The sequence below is a fragment of the Rattus rattus genome, chromosome 3 (genome assembly GCF_011064425.1).
Source record: "Rattus rattus isolate New Zealand chromosome 3, Rrattus_CSIRO_v1, whole genome shotgun sequence".
Taxonomy (NCBI): domain Eukaryota; kingdom Metazoa; phylum Chordata; class Mammalia; order Rodentia; family Muridae; genus Rattus; species Rattus rattus.
In genome coordinates this window covers 98,423,151-98,442,866 of record NC_046156.1, presented here as the reverse complement: position 1 = coordinate 98,442,866, position 19,716 = coordinate 98,423,151, and the positions used below count along the sequence as shown (strand labels likewise).

Below are 19,716 nucleotides of genomic sequence, written 5' to 3'. Positions count from 1 at the left end.
ATATGTGAATGCCAGCAGCAAACCACTGAACTGAGAATGGGACCCTCGTTGAAGGAATCAGAGAAAGGACTGGAAGAGCTTGAAGGGACTCGAGACCCCATCTGAACAACAGTGCCAACCAACCAGAGCTTCCAGGACTAAACCACTACCCAAAGACTGTACATGGACTGACCCTGGGCTCCATCTGCATACATAGCAATGAATAGCCAAGTAAGGGCACCAGTGGGAGGGGAAGCCCTTGGTCCTGCCAAGACTGAACCCCCAGTGAACGTGATTGTTGGAGGGAGGGCGGTAATGGGGGATATATGAGGGGAATATCCATATTGGGGAGGGGGAAAGGAAGGGATAGAGGCTATGCACAGGAAACTGGGAAGGGGAATAACATTTGAAATGTACATAAAGAAATATATCTAATAAAATTTTTTTAAATACTGAAGAATAAATACACACAGAAAAGGCCCACATTCTCTCTGAGAGCAGGGTGCAAACTATCATGTTAAGGAAGTATCATTCTTGGCACCTGACATAGGAAGGAAATCCCATCCAGATTCACCTTGAAGTAAGCAGGTGAAGCTATGCTACAGAATGGGACGTGGACACATGTGATCAAGGAGATGAGAGCCTAGACAATCACTCACAATCACACCATCAGACACAGGAGGCTGAGCACTGTGTATTTGGATAGACTGAGACAGAAACACGATTACTGGGCTATTCCTGTCTAAAACAAAACAAAGCAAACAAAACACCCACGTGCATACAAATCCTCACTGAGGGGTCTCCAAAATCAGCCTGTTTTCCACTGTGATTTAACAGTTAAGTTTTACCTTTGGGGAAATATACAGAGAAGCACTTGGGGAAAGAAAACATGTTTTCTACACTTTATTTTCAACTGATATAAAGAATAATATTCATAACTTGAGTGTGTCACATGAAGAGATAAGGAGAACGACAAAGTTTCTGAGTCAGCAATCAGGCATGAGGCTGCCTACTGAGGGGCAGACTCGTTTAATAAGGCAGAATAAAAAGATATGTAAACATATTAAATATGTAAGTAGACTTCGGCGTTCTCATATGACTCTTAGTAAGTCTTTATGTGATATAAAGGAACATTGTAAAGCAGAGGTTCTTCAATTCACAGAGCTCCACGTTCTTTCGGGCTCTGCGTCACACAGCTGTGATTTAAACGTCAGAGCTGTTGATGTGCACTTTCGATGCTTTACCAGACAAAAGATGGATGGTATTAACAAGATCTACCATGTTATGTATCTGCACATGTTATATACATGTTATATATTCTAATTATACTGTACATCGTTAAATACATTAGCAAAGAGTACTCAACAGGAACCGACTCTGAGCAAAATCAATTCAAAAGACATGAGATAATCTCTAAGAAGACAGATCAGATATGACAGTCAGTGACAATTATTGACTCCCAACATAAAACAAACAGTATGACTACCTAAATATAGCTATACTAGTGAATAGTACTGTGAAAATTCTGAGAAAATCCCCATCACACACTGCTGGTGAAACTATACTGATAGGACAATTCTGGAAAAAAATTTAAAGTATTATTTATTTGTTTATTTTATGTATATGAGTACACTGTAGCTGTCTTCAGATATACGAGAAGAAGGCATCAGATCCCATTACAGATGGTTGTCAGCCACTATGTGGTTGCTGGGAATTGAACTCAGGACCTCTGGAAGAGCAGTCAGTATCTTAACTGCTGAGCCACTTTTGTAGTCCCTAAAATATCTTTAATTAGACCTTTCTTGTCAATTCTAAATAAATCAGAGACAACCAGTTATATAACAAAGGAACTGCTTTTTAAGGAATAAAATTTAAAACATGTTACAGGAAGGATGTTGAAAAGTGGGGAAGTTGGACTCTAGAAAGCTTAACCAAGTTCAGGTAGCAATTTACCAACAAAAGCTAAAACTGCAGCTTCCACGGTGCTCCTTCCTGTGCAGTGGACCAGGAATGGTTTTCTTATGAGATTACTTTGCATTTAGAGTGCTTGTAGTAGTGTACTTTTGTATAATTAGAAAGCATAGCTATAATCTTAAAACACAAATGCAAGAATATGAAAATTAAACTACCTCACTCCAATACATATGTGAAAGTTCAAAGCATTCTGAGGTTCAAAGTACTAGAAGACACTGGTGGGAACCAATCGTATTTCCCCATTTTAATATACAAATGTATCTTCCATAGTTCCCCATAAAAAAGCATCTCAATGAAAATCAATGCATCAAAAAGTTTTTATTCCAAAGTATTTTAACACTATAACATTCTTAGAAAGAATGGAAACAGGCAACCTCAGGAGGAAGGAAGTTGGGAAGACCTTCTAGAATGTACTAGAGATCTGGAAAGTGAGAGACTCTCAGGACTCAAAAGGAGGGACCCTGGATGAAATGCCCTACAGTGGAGAGAGGGAACTTATTGAACCCACCTCCAACAGAAAGGCAGAGTATCAAGTGAGGAATGGAGTTGCTATCCCACAGTCAAAACCCTGACCCATAATTCTTCCTCCCTGTCTGGAAGAAATGCAGGGAAATAAAAATGGAGAAAAGCCTGAGAAAAAGAAGGTCCAGTGACAGGCCCAAAGTGGGATCCAGCTCAAGGGGAGGCTCCAAGACCTGACACCATTACTGAGGCTATGGTGTGCTCACAAAAAGGGACCTATCACAATTGCCCTCTAAAAGACCCAACAAGCAGCTGAAAGAGTCAGATGCAGATATGTGCACTCAACCATGAACAGAAGCTGCTGACCCCTCTGGTCAGATTAGGGAAAAGCTGGAGGAAGCTGAGGAGGAGGGTGACCCTGTAGGAGGACCAGAAGTCTCAATTAACCTCAACCCCTGAGATCTCTCAGACCCTGGATCACCAACCGGGCAGCATACAGCAGCTGAGATGAGGCCTCCAACACATATACAACAGAGGACTCCTGGGTCTGGGTTCAGTCAGAGAAGATGCACCTAAGCCTCAAGAGACTGGAGGCCACAGGGAGTTTAGAGGTCTGGTGGGGTGGGTGAGGTGGGGACATACTTTTATCCTTGTTGAGACATGGGGTGTGTGTGAAACTGTCAGGGGTGGACTGGGAGGGGGGAAAAGGTTAAAAAAATAACATTCTTAATACAGTTAATTTACTTGTAAATTACTTGTATAAAGATAGGTCAGTGGCCAACATGGAGGAGTCAGTTCTTTCCTCCCATCATCATAGCGCCTGAAGATCTAATTCATTCCATCGGGTTTTAAGGCAACTACCTGTGGCCACTGAGCTGTCTCACTGACCACAGCATTAAAAAAAAACATATGCAACTTCTAAAATAATATTTTAACTCTTCAAAGAGCCAAAATGTGCATGTAGTCATGCACATGTGTGCACTGTACTAGTACCAGGATCTAGAACTACAGATCCAGTATCCAGGATCTAGAACTATATATCTAGGAACCCAGGATCTAAACACAGAAAAAATGGAAATGAGGTCACAGAGGTGCTTACCTAATCCTTTAGGTGTAATGCCACTGCTGTCAGCAGGGTTAATAACCCAGTAGTAATATTTTAATGTGTGCATTAGCTGCAATACTGTCCCAACTCTGCGTATGGTGGTATAGATGGTAGCAGTTCCAATAAACTCAGCAGACAAGTAAGTATATAGGGAAAGTTGAACCTAATACATAAATAAAGCAAATTTAAAGTGCATATTAAATATAAATTGTATTTCAATTCAAATGCAAATCCTCAAAGGACAAACTATTTATTATAATTTATTGTGTGGTTTAAAATAACAATTCTTAATAAAATAATCATTTATATTTTGAAAAGTAACAATCGAAACACAAACATCCCAATAAAACTGATTTCAATAAAGGTAACACGCATGACCCAATTAGGAAAGAAGGTTCTATATCTAAGAATAAAAGCCATTGTCAATTATAAAAAGTTCTTTTTAAGTTAATTGAGGCTAATCTTATGTGAAATAAAATGATGTGGCAGTGGCTGGTGTCTGGGAACGTTTCTCTAGAAAGGATCTGACAGTAGTTCCTTGAGCACACGCTTCTCCAGAGGAATAGCTGCAGCTATCAGAGACAATCTGCACAACACACGGCAATGTGTCCCTTCACTTTCTTCACATATTGCCACCACACAGAGTTACCATTTAGATTCTGACCATGTGAGTATGACAAGCACATTCAGTAGCCATGGATTTAGTGCCATAGATAGTGAGATGAGCTACATAAAAATCAGAAACACTACTCACTCAGTTGTATAAAAGATTTAAAAGCTGTAAAAGACAACCCCAAATCAATATAACCCTATATAGATTTATGTTAGAATAAGTTAGGAATAAAACAATCATCTGATGTATGGCATTATATAAATTTCTAGAAAAATATTGTGGCTTAAGTATTGGTTTATTAAAAAATATTTGTCATGATAAAACATCTAAGTTCAAACGATAATAACTTCCCAGTCTAAATGATGACAGTGTTCTGTTGTCTTTTCAGTCTTTCAATAATATACCAGATTCTCTTTGTTGACAAGGTATGAACCATACCTAATAACATTAAAACTTAACTCTTCACCAGGTTTAATGTTTAATTATAGTTTTATTTATTTATTCAAATGTTATTTCTGCCTTATATTGACTAGAAGCAAAAAAATACTGAATGTTTTCTACTGGATACATTAAATTCAGTAACTATACACTATATCAATAACTTTATTTTATAACATTAACCTAAAGTTAAATGAATGAACCTGAAATACAGACCTTTGCAGGTGTGTGTATCCAGATGGCAGGATTGAATAAAATGTGGTCACAAAGCTGCTTCAGCAACGGTGCTCCATGAGATAAGCCATCGAGGTATTTTGCAAATGATAAAAACTGCTCCAAGACAGCTCTAGTTATGTGAACTCTTGATGACTAAAAACAGAAACAGAAATTCTATCTAGAAATGCCTGTGATATCAAATTATACAATGTTAATAGGAATAACTCAAATTGTCCCTAAAAGTTTTTATTAAAAGCATATATTATCTGTTAGTAAAAAATGTAGGTATATGAAATTTTATATTCCTTTGAGTGGAAGGTTGTTAAAGTCCAGTCTAATTAGAGTAAGAAACTATTTTCAATATGAAGAAGTAAAACAATTTATGAGTAAGAATCTTAAAATAAATTACAGAACTTAGAGTTAAATAATTATAATTCAAAAATTAAAGATAACAAGAAGCGCTTTTATTCCAAACTGTCCCACAGCAAGCACAGCAGAGCCTTCGGGTTCATTCCCTTAGGCCACTTCAACACCAGCAAATGCAGCTCCCTTGCCTCAGTTCAACCTGCCTGGCCTGGCTGGGCCATGGTAAACAGACCTGACTCTTCTGGTCACAATGTTCTCATCTGGCTTTCCCAATCCTCAAACTACTCCAGAGACTTCTGCTCAGATAGGACTTTCTTTGCCCCCTTTTCACTATAAATGTTAACACTCTGAACTTCACATAACATTGTTTTGATATACCGTATTCTCATCACAAATGCTCAACTATTAACAACAACAGGTGACTTATCACCTTCTAAAATTCTTCAACATTGTTTGTAAAGTAAACATTATCCTATTTGTAACTGTTAAGCATTCAAAATATAACCTGTGCAAAGTGAGATGTAAGAGATGATGCTCTAAAAAGTGGTCTTTTAAAAAGATAAGTAATCAAATACTATAATGATGTTTTGGATATGCCAGGTTAAATAAAATTCATTAATATCACCAGTAGCTTTTCACTAAACATTTTAATTTGCATTTGATTCTTAAGTTGTATTTTAATTTGGGCAAAGCTACTTTATAATTTCAGATAAAAATATGGTTCTTCAGAAAAGCTGATAATCTAAACTCAAATGCTGAAAGCTTGCCAATGGCAGCTCGCATTCCAGTTACATTAATCGGAAAGTAGTTCATAGTTTACAAATGCACTTTCAAATTGCTGAATGCCAGGAAAGACATCCTCAAATGCATCTCGTGGGACCTCTATAGTACAGAGAGGTGGGGGGGGGGGAGACAGAGACAGAGACAGAGACAGACAGGCAGAGACAGACAGGCGGACAGAAACACAGAGAGAGACAGAGAGAGGGAGACAGACTCATCTTTTATCCTACTAGACAGTTTTAGATCTATAATTGATCTTTAGAAACACTTTTTAAAAATAAACTGCATTTTGTTGTCTACTTCAAGTTTTACTATATGTATAATAAACTTTCTCTACAACAGCATTCAGTTTTACCTGTGAATGGTACTTAGCACTTATCAGATCATCTGTATAACCCATGTACTTTTCTTTCCTTGGGAAAGAAGGCACACTATGTTGTTGATCTTTTTCAGTCCCTCTTTAATTCCTTGGTAAATGTTTAACTACACTCACATTGAATTTACAAGGGGAACAAGAACAGTAAAGATAAACTGGGAGATTAGAAAGGATAAAAAAAATTCCGATTGTTCTTAAAGTGTTTCCTACGATTAACTGCATTAAATTTGTTCTATTTTGCAATTTGCTTTCACTTTAACAGGTGAAATCATCCTTTAAATGAGATTCAGAGATAGAGATACAGCTCAGTGATAGAGTGCTCCCACTGCATGTGGAGAACTTTCAGGAAAACACACAAAAGGGACATACTTGGACAATTAAACGGAAAAAATCTTAGACACAATCATAATAAATCTTAGACACAATCTTTAGAATGTCACATCACAGAAATGTAAACTCTGGGATCTGAGCCACATGACAGTAAAATGTCTTGATTTACTAATTTTATTTTTGACAATTTCATGTTTTACAATGAGTTTTAGTCCTTGTCACCCCTATCACCATGTCTCATTCCTCTCCATCTTATATAAGATCATGTAAGACGGTTGTGAAACTGTCTTCTGGATAAGATATGGCCTATCTACTCATGAATACATACTTATGAAGAATTATTTGAAGTCAACTACTATGCACATATATAATCTCAGCTGAGATTCCAGGGAATCTCTTCTTGCCTCTGCAGGCACCAGGAACACAACTGGTATGTACATGCACGCACGCACGCACAGAAAGATTCATATACATAATGAAGGAATGAACAAATGAATGAGTCTTTTAAAAAGAAAGGAGTAAGGAAAGAGAAAGGAAGGAGAGTGGAACACTGTGTGACACATTAATTGTATAAAGTTAACTGAAAACAGAATATGAAATATTAGAAGAATAATTACAGTGTCCACTTAAAGTAACTAAACAGCAAATAGTAGCACTGGATGCTATAATGAAAATCTAACATTGAATTAAGAAATATGTGCCCAATAATTACAAATGTAATGGCTTAGCAGAAATGTTTACTTTATTGCAAAAACCATTCAATACATAAAAACAAGCATAATTATATAGTATATAACTGTGGAAAATATTTAAATTGGTAAATATGTATCATGAAATGACTGAACCTTAGTATCAACTTCACTCTTCATCCCCAGATACCAAAAATAAGATCCATCAACCTAATTAAATTATATTAACTATCTGAATGTTGGAGGAACAGTGACAAGATTAATTTCAGGGAGCCAGCATCAAACTATAACATTCCAACAAATATATATGAACAGAAAGGCAAGACCTAGGCCAACTGACCAAATAAGAGAGAACTGTGTATAAATACAAAAAAGATTAGTCTCTGTAGCTGGATGTGAGGGTGCACATGTGAGAGGATAGAGCAAAAGGCTTGTACACACATTAGAAGAGTGTAGAATAAACTGACCCCACAGGCAGAACAAGAGAAACACAATTCTAACTCTGGAAATACTGCTTACATTGCTGTGTAACTAACTATCATTCTGTTGGCGAAATTGTCTTGCCTGTTGGTTTTCAATTAAAAGTTTGACTAGTTTGATCCATCAGCAGGTAGTTAATGGACAAAAGAAAATGAGGTGTGGACATTGTTGTACAAATCAATACACTATTACTTTATGGAAGACATGAATCCATTCAAGTACGACATTCTTCTCTTTGACTTACACTAAATAACCATTCTCATCACTCTCTAGGTCTAGTCAAATTCCCTTAATAATGCTTGCAACTTACTTTTTAAATAGCAACAACTTAAATTACTGTTAATAACTCAAGTTGAGTATGCTGTCAGCTTCCTGACAAGGTGAAGACTGATAAGCTATTGTTATCGTTTGGATGTGAAGTATTGTCCAGACTGGTATACTGAAAGCTTTGTCCCTAGCTGGGAACACTATTATAAAAGGTGATAGAAAGTTCAAGAAGCAGAATCAAACTAGAAGAAGTGATCATTACAGACATGCCCTAGGAAAATGCAAAGGATTCAGGTTCATACAGAAAAAAAAAAACAATAGACAAGTTGAGCAAGGTAGTGCAAGAGGCCAACATATGTATGTGCATCCCTGTTGCTAAAAGAAAGGGAAAGAGGGGTAATTCAGTGAAAACAAGGAGAGTGGTAGAATATAATGTCGGGGTATGATATTAAAAATATAGTCAAATAAAGAGTAAGACCCTTTTAAAGGATGGAACATGTAAATAGCCATCACCTGAAACAGCATAGAGTGACTGAGAAAGGAGTGTCGATTGATGGACTGCCCATGTTAGCCTTTGCTGTCGACATGACCATGGGGGGATATGTTGATTCTTAACTGACATGAGAGAGCCCAGCCTAATATGTGTAGCATCATTCCCTGGGCTAGTAGTCCAGGGCTATAAAAGAAAGCTAGCTTAGCATGTGGAGTCTGAGCTACCCATCTAGCCACCTGACATGTATTCCTCCTGGGGTTCTGCTTAAAGTCTGAGTTCCCGCCCTGATTCGTTAGCTAGGTTCATAGTCATCAACCCATATGTTAAAATAACCCCTTCTTTTCCCAACTTGCTTTTTGTCATGATTTTATCACAGCAACAGATAGATATCAAATTAGAAAAGTAATTATTTTGGAAAAAGAATGATATTGGAACTATGATGGTATCCATGGATGCGGTGAGGAAAATAAAGAGTAAGACTAGCAATTGGTTCTACACATATTCTTAATTTTAAATATTTAGTGTATTTCTGTGTCTGAGTGTATTGCTAACACACACACACACACACACACACACACACATACACACACAAACCATGAGCATGCACAGTGTTCAATAAAATCAGAGAGAGCTTTTAGGTCCCCTAGAACGGCAACTATGAATGGTCAGACTACAATGTGGGTGCTAGAAACTGAACTTGGGTTTTCTGCAAGAGCAAAAAGATTTCTTAAACATTAACCCATCTCTCCAATCCCTGATTTTGGATATAAGCTGATGGCTAACACACAATTATCAAGTATTTAGAGTCAGTGTGAAAAAATACAGAGATTAATGTCTTAAGTTTAGCTAAATGGTAATGACAATGACTAAGATAAAAAGGGAAATAAAATATCTGAGAGAAGACTCGGAAACAATAATTTGATTAATAAAAGTCACTGGACATCCTAGTAGAACTGAAATGAAGGGTTTATGAAGATAATTAGTATTTATAGGATAATGAAAGGAACCAAAATCTCATTAAATGAATTATAGGAGAAGAAAATTTTCAAGACCAGCCGGTAGAAGGCAGTCTTCAGAAATACAGGAAGAAATAAAAGAAGGCAAGAATAGGAACTAAAGAAACTGACTTGGGGGTGGTGTAGAAGGAAACCACTGAAATTCAATGCCACGCCTGCTGTCAGAGGGAAGAAAATCCAAATAGGAAAGCAGCAAGCAAGGTCAGAGGAGCAAAGGTTGCAGCAATATGCATGCAAGTATGGTGATTGTCAGAAAGCCTTACTGTACCAAGAGCATATTTATGAGTAAACAGATGTTTTAAATTTGAAAATTAATGAATATGGCTCACAAAGAGAAGAAAATTAGAACTTCTCATGATCAAATAAACAAAAATGTAAAAATCGATGATTATGACAAAGAAAATTTTAAAAATGAGAAAATTTTTAAGAAAAATTTTTGAAATAAATTGTTTTGGAAAATGCTGTAAAACAATCTATTTGAATAGATTGTATTTTAGATTGCAATTATTAAATGCATTGTCATGAGATTAGTAATAAGAGGTATCTATTATTCAACTGTTCCTCTACACTGCACCAGATATCTGAGTAGAGCAAGAACTGAGAACAGGACCCCCTTGGGGGAATGAGAGGAAGGATCAAAAGAGGTGAAGGCAACCCCATAAGAACAACAGTGCCAACAACCAGAGCCTCCAGGGACTAAACCACTACTGAAACTATACACGGACTGACCCAGGCTCCAACTGCACATGTAGCACAGAAGAGCCTTGTTGGGGCACCAGTGGAAGAGGAAGCCCTTGATCCTGCCAGGGTAAGACCACCAGTGCAGGGGATTGTTGGGGCTGGGGGTGGGGGGGTAAGGTGAGTCGATGGGGAATACCGGCATGGGGGAGGGAGGATGGGGCTATGGACAGGAAACGGAAAGGGAATACCATTTGAAATGTAAATAAAGACATATATCTAATAAAAAATAAATGAGTAGCAACAAGAATAAAAAAGTTTACACCAATCATCAATAATTCTATTTCTATGTAACTGATGAGCCAAAACCTAAAAACAAAAATCCCCCAAAACTCTTAAAACATGAAATAACATGTTTGATAAAAAAATAAATAAATCCATTAAAAAAAGAAAGAAAAAAAAGAAGACATCCTAAATAATTAAAAAGGCGAAACATCTAAACTGAAGGACATAATGAGAATGTCAGTGTAACAAAGTGAAACTGTTTTGTGGTGAAAACTGATGAGTGAATGCATTGGAATAAAGTGAAGAGAAGAGGGTAATCTTATGTATGACAGATGATTGCATTATCCACTATCAAGTTGTACCAAGGCACAATACAAAAGTCTTGTAGTCCCTGAAAACAGAAAACAAAATCTTACTGATATAAGGTCCAAGTTTAGCAACAAAGATGAGATTCCAGTACAGCAGAAACCATCTTTTCAATCACATGGATTAGCTACACACAAAGGAATGCACTCAACAACAGGATTATATTCCAGTAACTCTACTGTAGACAAAGAGGTTGGGTACCCAATATACTGGAACCTTAGCTTAGGACAGGCCACATCCCCCTTTTCCCTAATAAGTCCTGCTCACTGCAGGTTGTAGCTCATGTCATGTCAATACAGCACCAGCACAGGGAATGGCATTTTAAATTGAGTTTTCTTGAGACAGAATCTTATAGAGTGTAGCCCAGAATACTCTCAAACTTGTACCTCTCCTGCCTCATCTTCCCTAGGCTTGCAAGAGAATTCTTCTAAAATTTCTACTTCACAATTTCTTCATGCTATGCCAATGCTTACATTCACAGCATAATATAAAATGTTCTTTAATTATCAAACAATATTACCAGTGAACCATCATCAGTTTATTAGGAACTAAAGATAACTTAAGAAAGAAGATTAGTGACTGCTAACTATCCAGTGACAAAAGCTGCACACAAGCAACCAATATGTATCACTTACCTTTTCAAGTAAGTAGCCAATGACTAAAAAGCCTTTTCCACCCAGCATCTGTTCTTGCATGGCTACTGAACTTTTAAGTAGTTCAACGAGGAATGCCAAAAGAGTAGCACTGTGTGTAAAGTACAGATAATTTCATTTTGTAGTCATTAAGTATTTATTATAAACATAGTATTCCATATCAGTAATTTGCTAAACAATAACTATAAACAAATTAATCTCTATTTTATTTAAAAATGCTACCTGGCTTTTATTATACAAGCATGAATCTTCCCACAACCAAAGGAAGATACAATTAGTTTTATCTTTCAAGTTGAAATAACTGTATAATTTATATTTCAGTTAAACATAAAATGTATCTATACATATATAAAAATATATCCCTCATTAATCAACCTGACATAAGAAACATACCACTATTCTATAATATATAGAGTGTCATAACATTGTATTTAAAACACGCTATCAAACATTTTTAAATATATACAGGACATTGTTTGTGAAGAAAATAGCTGGGTTTTAGCTATTCATATGGTTTATAAAAATCAACTAAAGAAATGTCACATACCACATATGTCCACACATACCCTTAGGAAAGTTTATGAGAGCAAAGTAAAGAAATGACTCATGTATTATAGAAATGAGAAGTTGTTAAAATTAATTACATAGTGTATACAACACATAAAATCAGATAACAGTAGGTACCAGACAAAGTTAAGCACTTGGTATGTACACTAATGAATAAATGAGGAAACAGAAGGAAACTGTCTGCAATGAGTCAGTCTTTGATAATGTATTTCTTCACAAGTCATATATTTTCAACCAGCACAGTGACACAGAATGAAAATAATACACCCTTCGTTGTGTGTACTGAATGCAACTACAATAAACTGCCTCATACTAGACTTTATCATGAACTGACAAAATATCTATCTACAATGCTTTATAATGGACCTTAAATCACTTATTTATAATAGACAGAGCAGTAATCATAATTGAAAGTATTTTAGAAATTTGATGAGGAAAGCTCAAAAATTCTTAAAGGAACCTAGCTAACTGAATTTTGACTTACTTTAGCTCTCCTGGTTTCAAGATGATTTATAACAGACTTCACCAATAATTTGGAATATTTACTTGTTTGTGTATTTATTTATTTTACTAAAAATCAAACATTTTCTTATGACAAGAACCAACAGCTAAATGATCATTACCATTATTATAAAAAATGATGGCTGAACAAGATATTCTAAAAAACATTCTACTCAGAAATAAGTTACTTCATCACAGGAAAATTAAAACTCGATCACATTAGCTAGTGCCTACATAAGTAAACCACACACAGTAAAATAAAAATTAACCTTAGCAATCAGCAATACTCTTTATTTTGTCCTTGATCAAACTTAGGTATTTTTAAGGAAAACACAACTAGCAAGGAATCCCTTGGGATTCTGAGAAGAAGCTATTAAGCAATCTAGTATATTTTAAATGAAATGAGTCAACAGTCAAGTCCACTTCACAAATATCTGCTTATATCCTCTACTACATATGGCACTATGTTTAAATGTTTGAAAATAAAGTGAGCTGCTGCATAGATATTCCACAATTTCCAAACCTAACCATGGGATTTCACCTACACATGAATTAGGGGAGTGGGTTTGTAAGCATCAGAACTGTCAAAAGGGAAGAATCAAGTTTGCCTCACAACTGTCCCTATGATGCATTAAGAAAAAGCAGGAAGTATTCTCGGAGAAAAATAATGCACATAGGCAGAACCACATAAAATTACAAGGATACCGTGGACTTTATAAATCATTATATCACAAGACTATCCATTTGCAGGCATGTCATGTATGAACTGAGACCTCTAAATACAGTGGCACTCCAGTGCAAAAGCAGGATACATTTGGTATAATTCCAAAATCTGAATGCAACACCATGCTGTCCATGAAACATTAATCCACTCTGGTATTACCGGTGACAACAGAAAACTCAAATGCATTTACTCACCAAAGTGTTTTTAATTTATACCTATGACCAAATGCAAAAACAATTCCAAATCTTTTCAAAAAATCTTAAAAATAAGGTATTTTTGACATGGTGGACTTAATAGTAAATAGATGGCCATCTTCGAAGAGGTACAAATTTCAAACATAATTTAACAAACTTACCAGTAACTAAAATGCATCGGATTTCTGCAGGGCTCACAATAAACTTGCAAAATTCTTTGTACTGCCATACAAAATTTCTCTCCATTCTTGCCTATTTCCAACTCCCCTAGATACAAAGGCAAATATAAAGGATACTTCAGCCCATTCCTATATCTCCTGCATTCCACTTCCTGTCTAGAACATATCAGTTCATGTGTAGAGGGTCTAAACATACAGGCTAAGCCAAAAGGAGCAGCTCTATCAGCCAAAACTGAAACAACATAGAACACACCTGTGTAAAGTGCAGCCTCAGCCAGAGACAGAATGCCACAGGGGTCTTTGGCAGACGAGACGGTATTAATTATTATGAAATGATATAAAATTCTTAACCCTTCCAATTAAAAGTAATAAAGTTTTTGTAAGTAAAAATTCTACTTTAGGAAGTATAGACGATTTTAAATCCTGTCTCCTTTGAAGAAACATGACATTGATAAACTATTTTGAGAAACTTTCCCTTGAAAATTTAATTAGCACCTTTCAATTTTAGTAAGCTTTTTAATTGGGATAGTAAATAATATTCACTTATCATTATTATAAGGGCTACAGTCAAGGGGCAGGAGAGGGAGAATGACACCAATAGCAGCTCAGGGCCTGCTCCCCATCTCAGTAGGAACAATCGACCATCCTGATCGAGGAGAATATTTAGTTACTATAAATGATAAACTTGAATGAAAATAAACTACATTTTCATTCCACTAAGATGTATATGAATACAGATTGACTTAATTTCACTGTCTTTTCCAATTAATGTTAGAAAATAAGTCATATATACTATTACTTGGTAGAACTAAGAAAGTTTTATTATCTTTGGGTAGGTTTAGTATTCAAATACAAGAGAAATTGCAAAGATCTGACTCCTTATAAATGAAGTTAGGAGGAATGAATAATCTATGAAAATTTCTAAAGCAATCTCATATAAAATAAATCCTAAATATTTAATTTTTACATTAAAACAAAAAGATATCATATCTTGCCTAGCTTTCAAAATAAACATCTTTTTATTAAGAATGTAACTAACCTATGCAAAGTTTAAAGATTTTTTGCTCAGATGCAACACCTCTTCTTTCCCCTTTAAGATACTTTTATTTTAAACCCCTACAGGCAAAATAAGTGTCAAAATAAAGTCAGAAGTAGGTTGAGTCCTAAGTAAGATTTTAGATTTATCCTTAGGTATAAAATCTTTTGAAATTCTGTTTTGATCTCTTTAACCAGCCTAATATGAAAATATACTAAAATCTTTCTAAAACTATTAAAATTACATAAAATACCTACTACAACATAGATCCCATGTTATGCCTGTCACTTAGTATATATAGAATTGTACTCCATCCACTACTTGGGAAGCCAGGCCAAATGGATCATTGTGTGTGGGATGGGGGAGGGAGAATGGGGGGGTAAACAAAGTTCAGTGATGACCCAATTAACTTTGTGAGACACTGTCACAGTTGTAAAAGGAGGTTGGGTTCCAGGGATATAAGTAAATGGAGAAATGCATGCCTAGCATACATGAGGCCATGGTTCTAGTTCCCAGCACCTAAAAAATGACTTTTAGTAAAAGAAACAATGTATCAGAAGAATTAAACCCCTTACATAGTTCAAAATGAAAAAGGTCTACACCAAAAGTTTCTAAGGGCAAGAACAGTTAGCAGTTTTTGAACATGATGTTTCAAAAGACATCATTTCAAAGGCTACTTGGTATGTGAGGAACAGGGACAATTTCTTTAGTGCACACGATGCTACCTTACTCAGTGTGCACAAAAGCTTCACACCAAAGGAAACTACTTAAAGGAACAAGCAAATGAAACACTGGCAAAAGGAAGGATAGACAGATGTGGGTGAAACCACAGGGTATCTTTTGCCAGTCTCTGCAGTATTTCAATGTTTTCACATGATTTAAACATGCAACTGCTACCACTGTTACACATACTTAAGAGATTTTGCAGAGGCTTTCTAACAGTCAAGTCACTAAGCAATTATATCTTACTTTGTTATAGACTGACTTTATATTTAACATCCTATATTTGAAATGCAAAAAAAAGCTTCAAAGTCTAAAATTTTACTATTTAGATGTATCAATGAAATAGACAAAAATGTTAAACGTATACATTGCCTGGAGAGATGGCTCATCAGTGAAGAGCACTGGCTGCTCTGTCAGAAGACCAGGGATTGGTTCCCAGCACCGATATGGTGGCTTATTTGTATCTCCAGTCCAGGGGATCTGGCACTCTCTTCTGGCCTCCATGGGCACCCACAAATTAAAATGCTCTTGTGCTCACCCTTCTGCTTTGGACTCACAGCACCTCAACATCTGTAATGTAGCAAGAATGCTTCTCTGTCACTACAGCTCTGACTTTTTAAGAAAGTCATGTAAATGAAGAATGTATGAGATCTTCCAAGGTTCTCTTCCAGACTTCCATATATTACTCAAATTTGAGATTCATCCCAGTAAATACATATATTCTGATTATTTTCAATTGATAAATATTTCACGGTAGAAACTGAAGACTAACTTTGGACATCCACTCATCTCAAGGGAGTACTAAGTTTCTAGTATGGCCCTGTCAATAAAACGACTATACAGTAATGTTTGTTCATGAGCAGTTTGCACTCTTTTCTCATAAATGAAACCAAGTACTAAGAAGCTCAATTATACAAGTATATGGCTGACTTTATACAGAACTGTAAAACTATATATTAAAATACATTTGGTAATCGCACTAATGCAGGGTTGCAATTACATGGCACATCTTTACCATCATCAGCAGCATAAGCATTTACAAACAACAAAACAAAAACAAAACTCTATCATTCTACCAAGTGCAAAATGCTATCTAATAATGATAGCCACTACCAATTAGTCATATCGAAAATGTTGAACTACTCTGACATGAATGTTACTAATGTGTCTAAGAACACATCTTTATTGCAATGTTTTTATATTTGAGGTTTGGGGATGCTTGGTTTACAGTTGAAATAAACCCTTCTTCAAATAAAAAATTGGCTATTTGCTTCTTTTTGTTCTAGAGCTTTTAAGTGTGCTGTCAAGCTGCTGATATATGCTGTCTCCTGTTTCGTTCTGCAGCCACTCAGAGCTATGAGTTTCCTCTTAGCACAGCTTTCATTGTGTCCCATGAATTTGGGTATGTTGTACCTTCATTTTCATTAAATTCTAAGAAGTATTTAATTTCTTTCTTTATTTCTTCCTTGACCAGATTATCATTGAGTAGAGCATTGTTCAACTTCCATGTATATGTGTACGTTCTTTCCTAATTGTTGTTGAAGACCAGCTTTAGCCCGTGGTGGTCTGATAGGACGCATGGGATTATTTCTATCTTTCTAAATCTGTTGAAGCCTGTTTTGTACCTGATTATATGGTCAATTTTGGAGAAAGTACCATGAGCTGGTGAGAAGAAGGTCCTTTTGTTTTAGGATAGTATGTTCTATTAATATCTGCTAAGTCCATTTGGTTCATCACTTCTCTTAGTCTGTCTATGTCTCTGTTTAATTTCTGTTTCCATGATCTCTCCATTGATGAGAGTGGGGTGTTGAAATCTCCTACTATTATTGTGTGAAGTGCAATGTGTTCTTCGAGCTTTAGTAAGGTTTCTTTTACGTATGTAGGTGCCCTTAAATACACCCAGGAGGAGAAGAAGGCAGGAAATAATCAAACTCACAGCTGAAATCAACCAAGGAGAAACAAAAAGGACTATACAAAGAATCAACAGAACCAAAAGCTGGTTCTTTGAGAAAAATCAACAAGATAGATAAACCCTTAGCCAAACTAACCAGAGGACACAGTGTATACAAATTAACAAAATCAGAAATGAAAAGGGAGACATAACTACAGAATCAGAGGAAATTCAAAAATATCATCAGATCCTACTACAAAAGCCTATATTCAAAAAACTTGAAAATCTGGAGGAAATGGACAATATCCTAGACAGATACCAGGTACCAAAGTTAAATCAGGAACAGATAAACCATTTAAACAACCCCATAACTCCTAAAGAAATAGAAGCAGTCACTAAAGGTCTCCCAACCAAAAAGAGCCCAAGTCCAGATGGGTTCAGTGCAGAATTCTATCAGACCTTCATAGAAGACCTCATACCAATACTGTCCAAACTATTCCAAAAAATTAACAGACAGAGCACTACCCAATTCCTTCTATGAAGCCACAATTATTCTTATACCTAAACAACACAAAGACCCAACAAAGAAAGAGACCATTAGACCCGTATGAATATCGACACAAAAATACTCAATAAAAATCTTGCAAACTGAATCCAAGAACACATCAAAACAATCATCCATCATGATCAAGTAGGCTTCATCCCAGGTATGCAGGGATGGTTTAATATATGGAAAACCATTAATGTAATCCACTATATAAACAAACTGAAAGATAAAAACCACATGACCATTTCATTAGATGCTGAGAAAGCATTTGACAAAATTCAACACCCTTTAATGATAAAAGTCCTGGAAAGAACAGGAATTCAAGGCCCATACCTAAACATAGTAAAAGCCATATACAGCAAACCAGTACCTAACATTAAACTAAATGGAGAGAAACTTGAAGCAATCCCACTAAAATTAGGGACTAGACAAGGCTGCCCACCCTCTCCCTACTTATTCAATATAGTTCTCGAAGTCCTAGCCAGAGCAATCAGACAACAAAAGGAGATCAAAGGGATACAGATGGAAACGGAAGAAGTCAAAATATCACTATTTGCAGATGGTATGATAGTATACTTAAGTGATCCTAAAAGTTCCACCACAGAACTACTAAACCTGATAAACACCTTCAGCAAAGTGGCTGGGTATAAAATTAACTCAAATAAACCAGTAACCTTCCTCTACACAAAAGAGAAACAAGTCGAGAAAGAAATTAGGGAAACAACACCCTTCATAATAGTAACAGATAATATAAAATACCTCGGTGTGACTTTAACCAAGCAAGTAAAAGATCTGTATGATAAGAACTTCAAACCTCTGAAGATAGAAACTGAAGAAGATCTCAGAAGATGGAAAGATCTCCCATGTTCATGGATAAGCAGGATTAATATCGTAAAAATGGCCATTTTACCAAAAGCAACCTATAGAATCAATGTATTCCCGATCAAAATTCCAATTCAATTCTTCATGGAGTTGGACAGAACAATTTGCAAATTCATCTGGAATAACAAAAAACCCAGGATAGCTAAAACTATCCTCAACAATAAAAAGACTTCCGGGGAAATCAATATCCCTGAACTCAAGCAGTATTACAGAGCAATAGTGATAAAAACTGCATGGTATTGGTACAAGGACAGGCAGATAGACCAGTGGAATAGAATTGAAGACCCAGAAATGAACTTACACACCTATGGTCACTTGATTTTTGACAAAGGAGCCAAAACTGTCCAATGGAAAAAAGATAGCATTTTCAGCAAATTGTGATGGTTTAACTGGAGGTCAGCATGTATAAGAATGCAGATCAATCCATTCTAATAAACCCCGTACAAAGCTTAAGTCCAAGTGGATCAAGGACCTCCACATCATACCAGATACACTCAAACTAATAAAAGAAAAAGTGGGGAAGAATCTGGAACGCATGGGCACTGGAGAAAATTTCCTGAACAAAACACCAATGGCTTATGCTCCAAGATCAAGAATCGACAAATGGGATCTCATAAAACTACAGAGCTTCTGTAAGGCAAAGGACACTGTCATTAGAACAAAACAACAACCAACAGATTAGGAAAAGATCTTTACCAATCCTACAACTGATAGAGGGCTTATATCCAAAATATACAAAGAACTCACAAAGTTATACTCCAGGGAGACAAATAACCCTATTAAAAAATGGGATTAAGAGCTAAACAACGAATTCACAGCTGAGAAATGCTGAATGGCTGAGAAGCAGCTGAAGGAATGTTCAACATCTTTAGTCATAACGGAAATGCAAATCAAAACAACCCTGAG

General features: G+C 36.0%; 1 protein-coding gene across 1 annotated transcript in view; it reads right to left on the bottom strand.

Annotated features, from left to right (window-relative positions):
- Window positions 1-19,716, bottom strand: part of Nbea (neurobeachin) — a 532,117-nt gene that overhangs the window by 389,834 nt on the left and 122,567 nt on the right. Inside the window, exons 11-13 of the mRNA XM_032898369.1 lie at window positions 11,549-11,657; window positions 4,788-4,940; window positions 3,515-3,683 (exon numbers count right to left, since the gene is read on the bottom strand). Coding sequence (XP_032754260.1) covers window positions 3,515-3,683; window positions 4,788-4,940; window positions 11,549-11,657 — 431 coding nt within the window. The remainder of the gene's footprint in view (window positions 1-3,514; window positions 3,684-4,787; window positions 4,941-11,548; window positions 11,658-19,716) is intronic.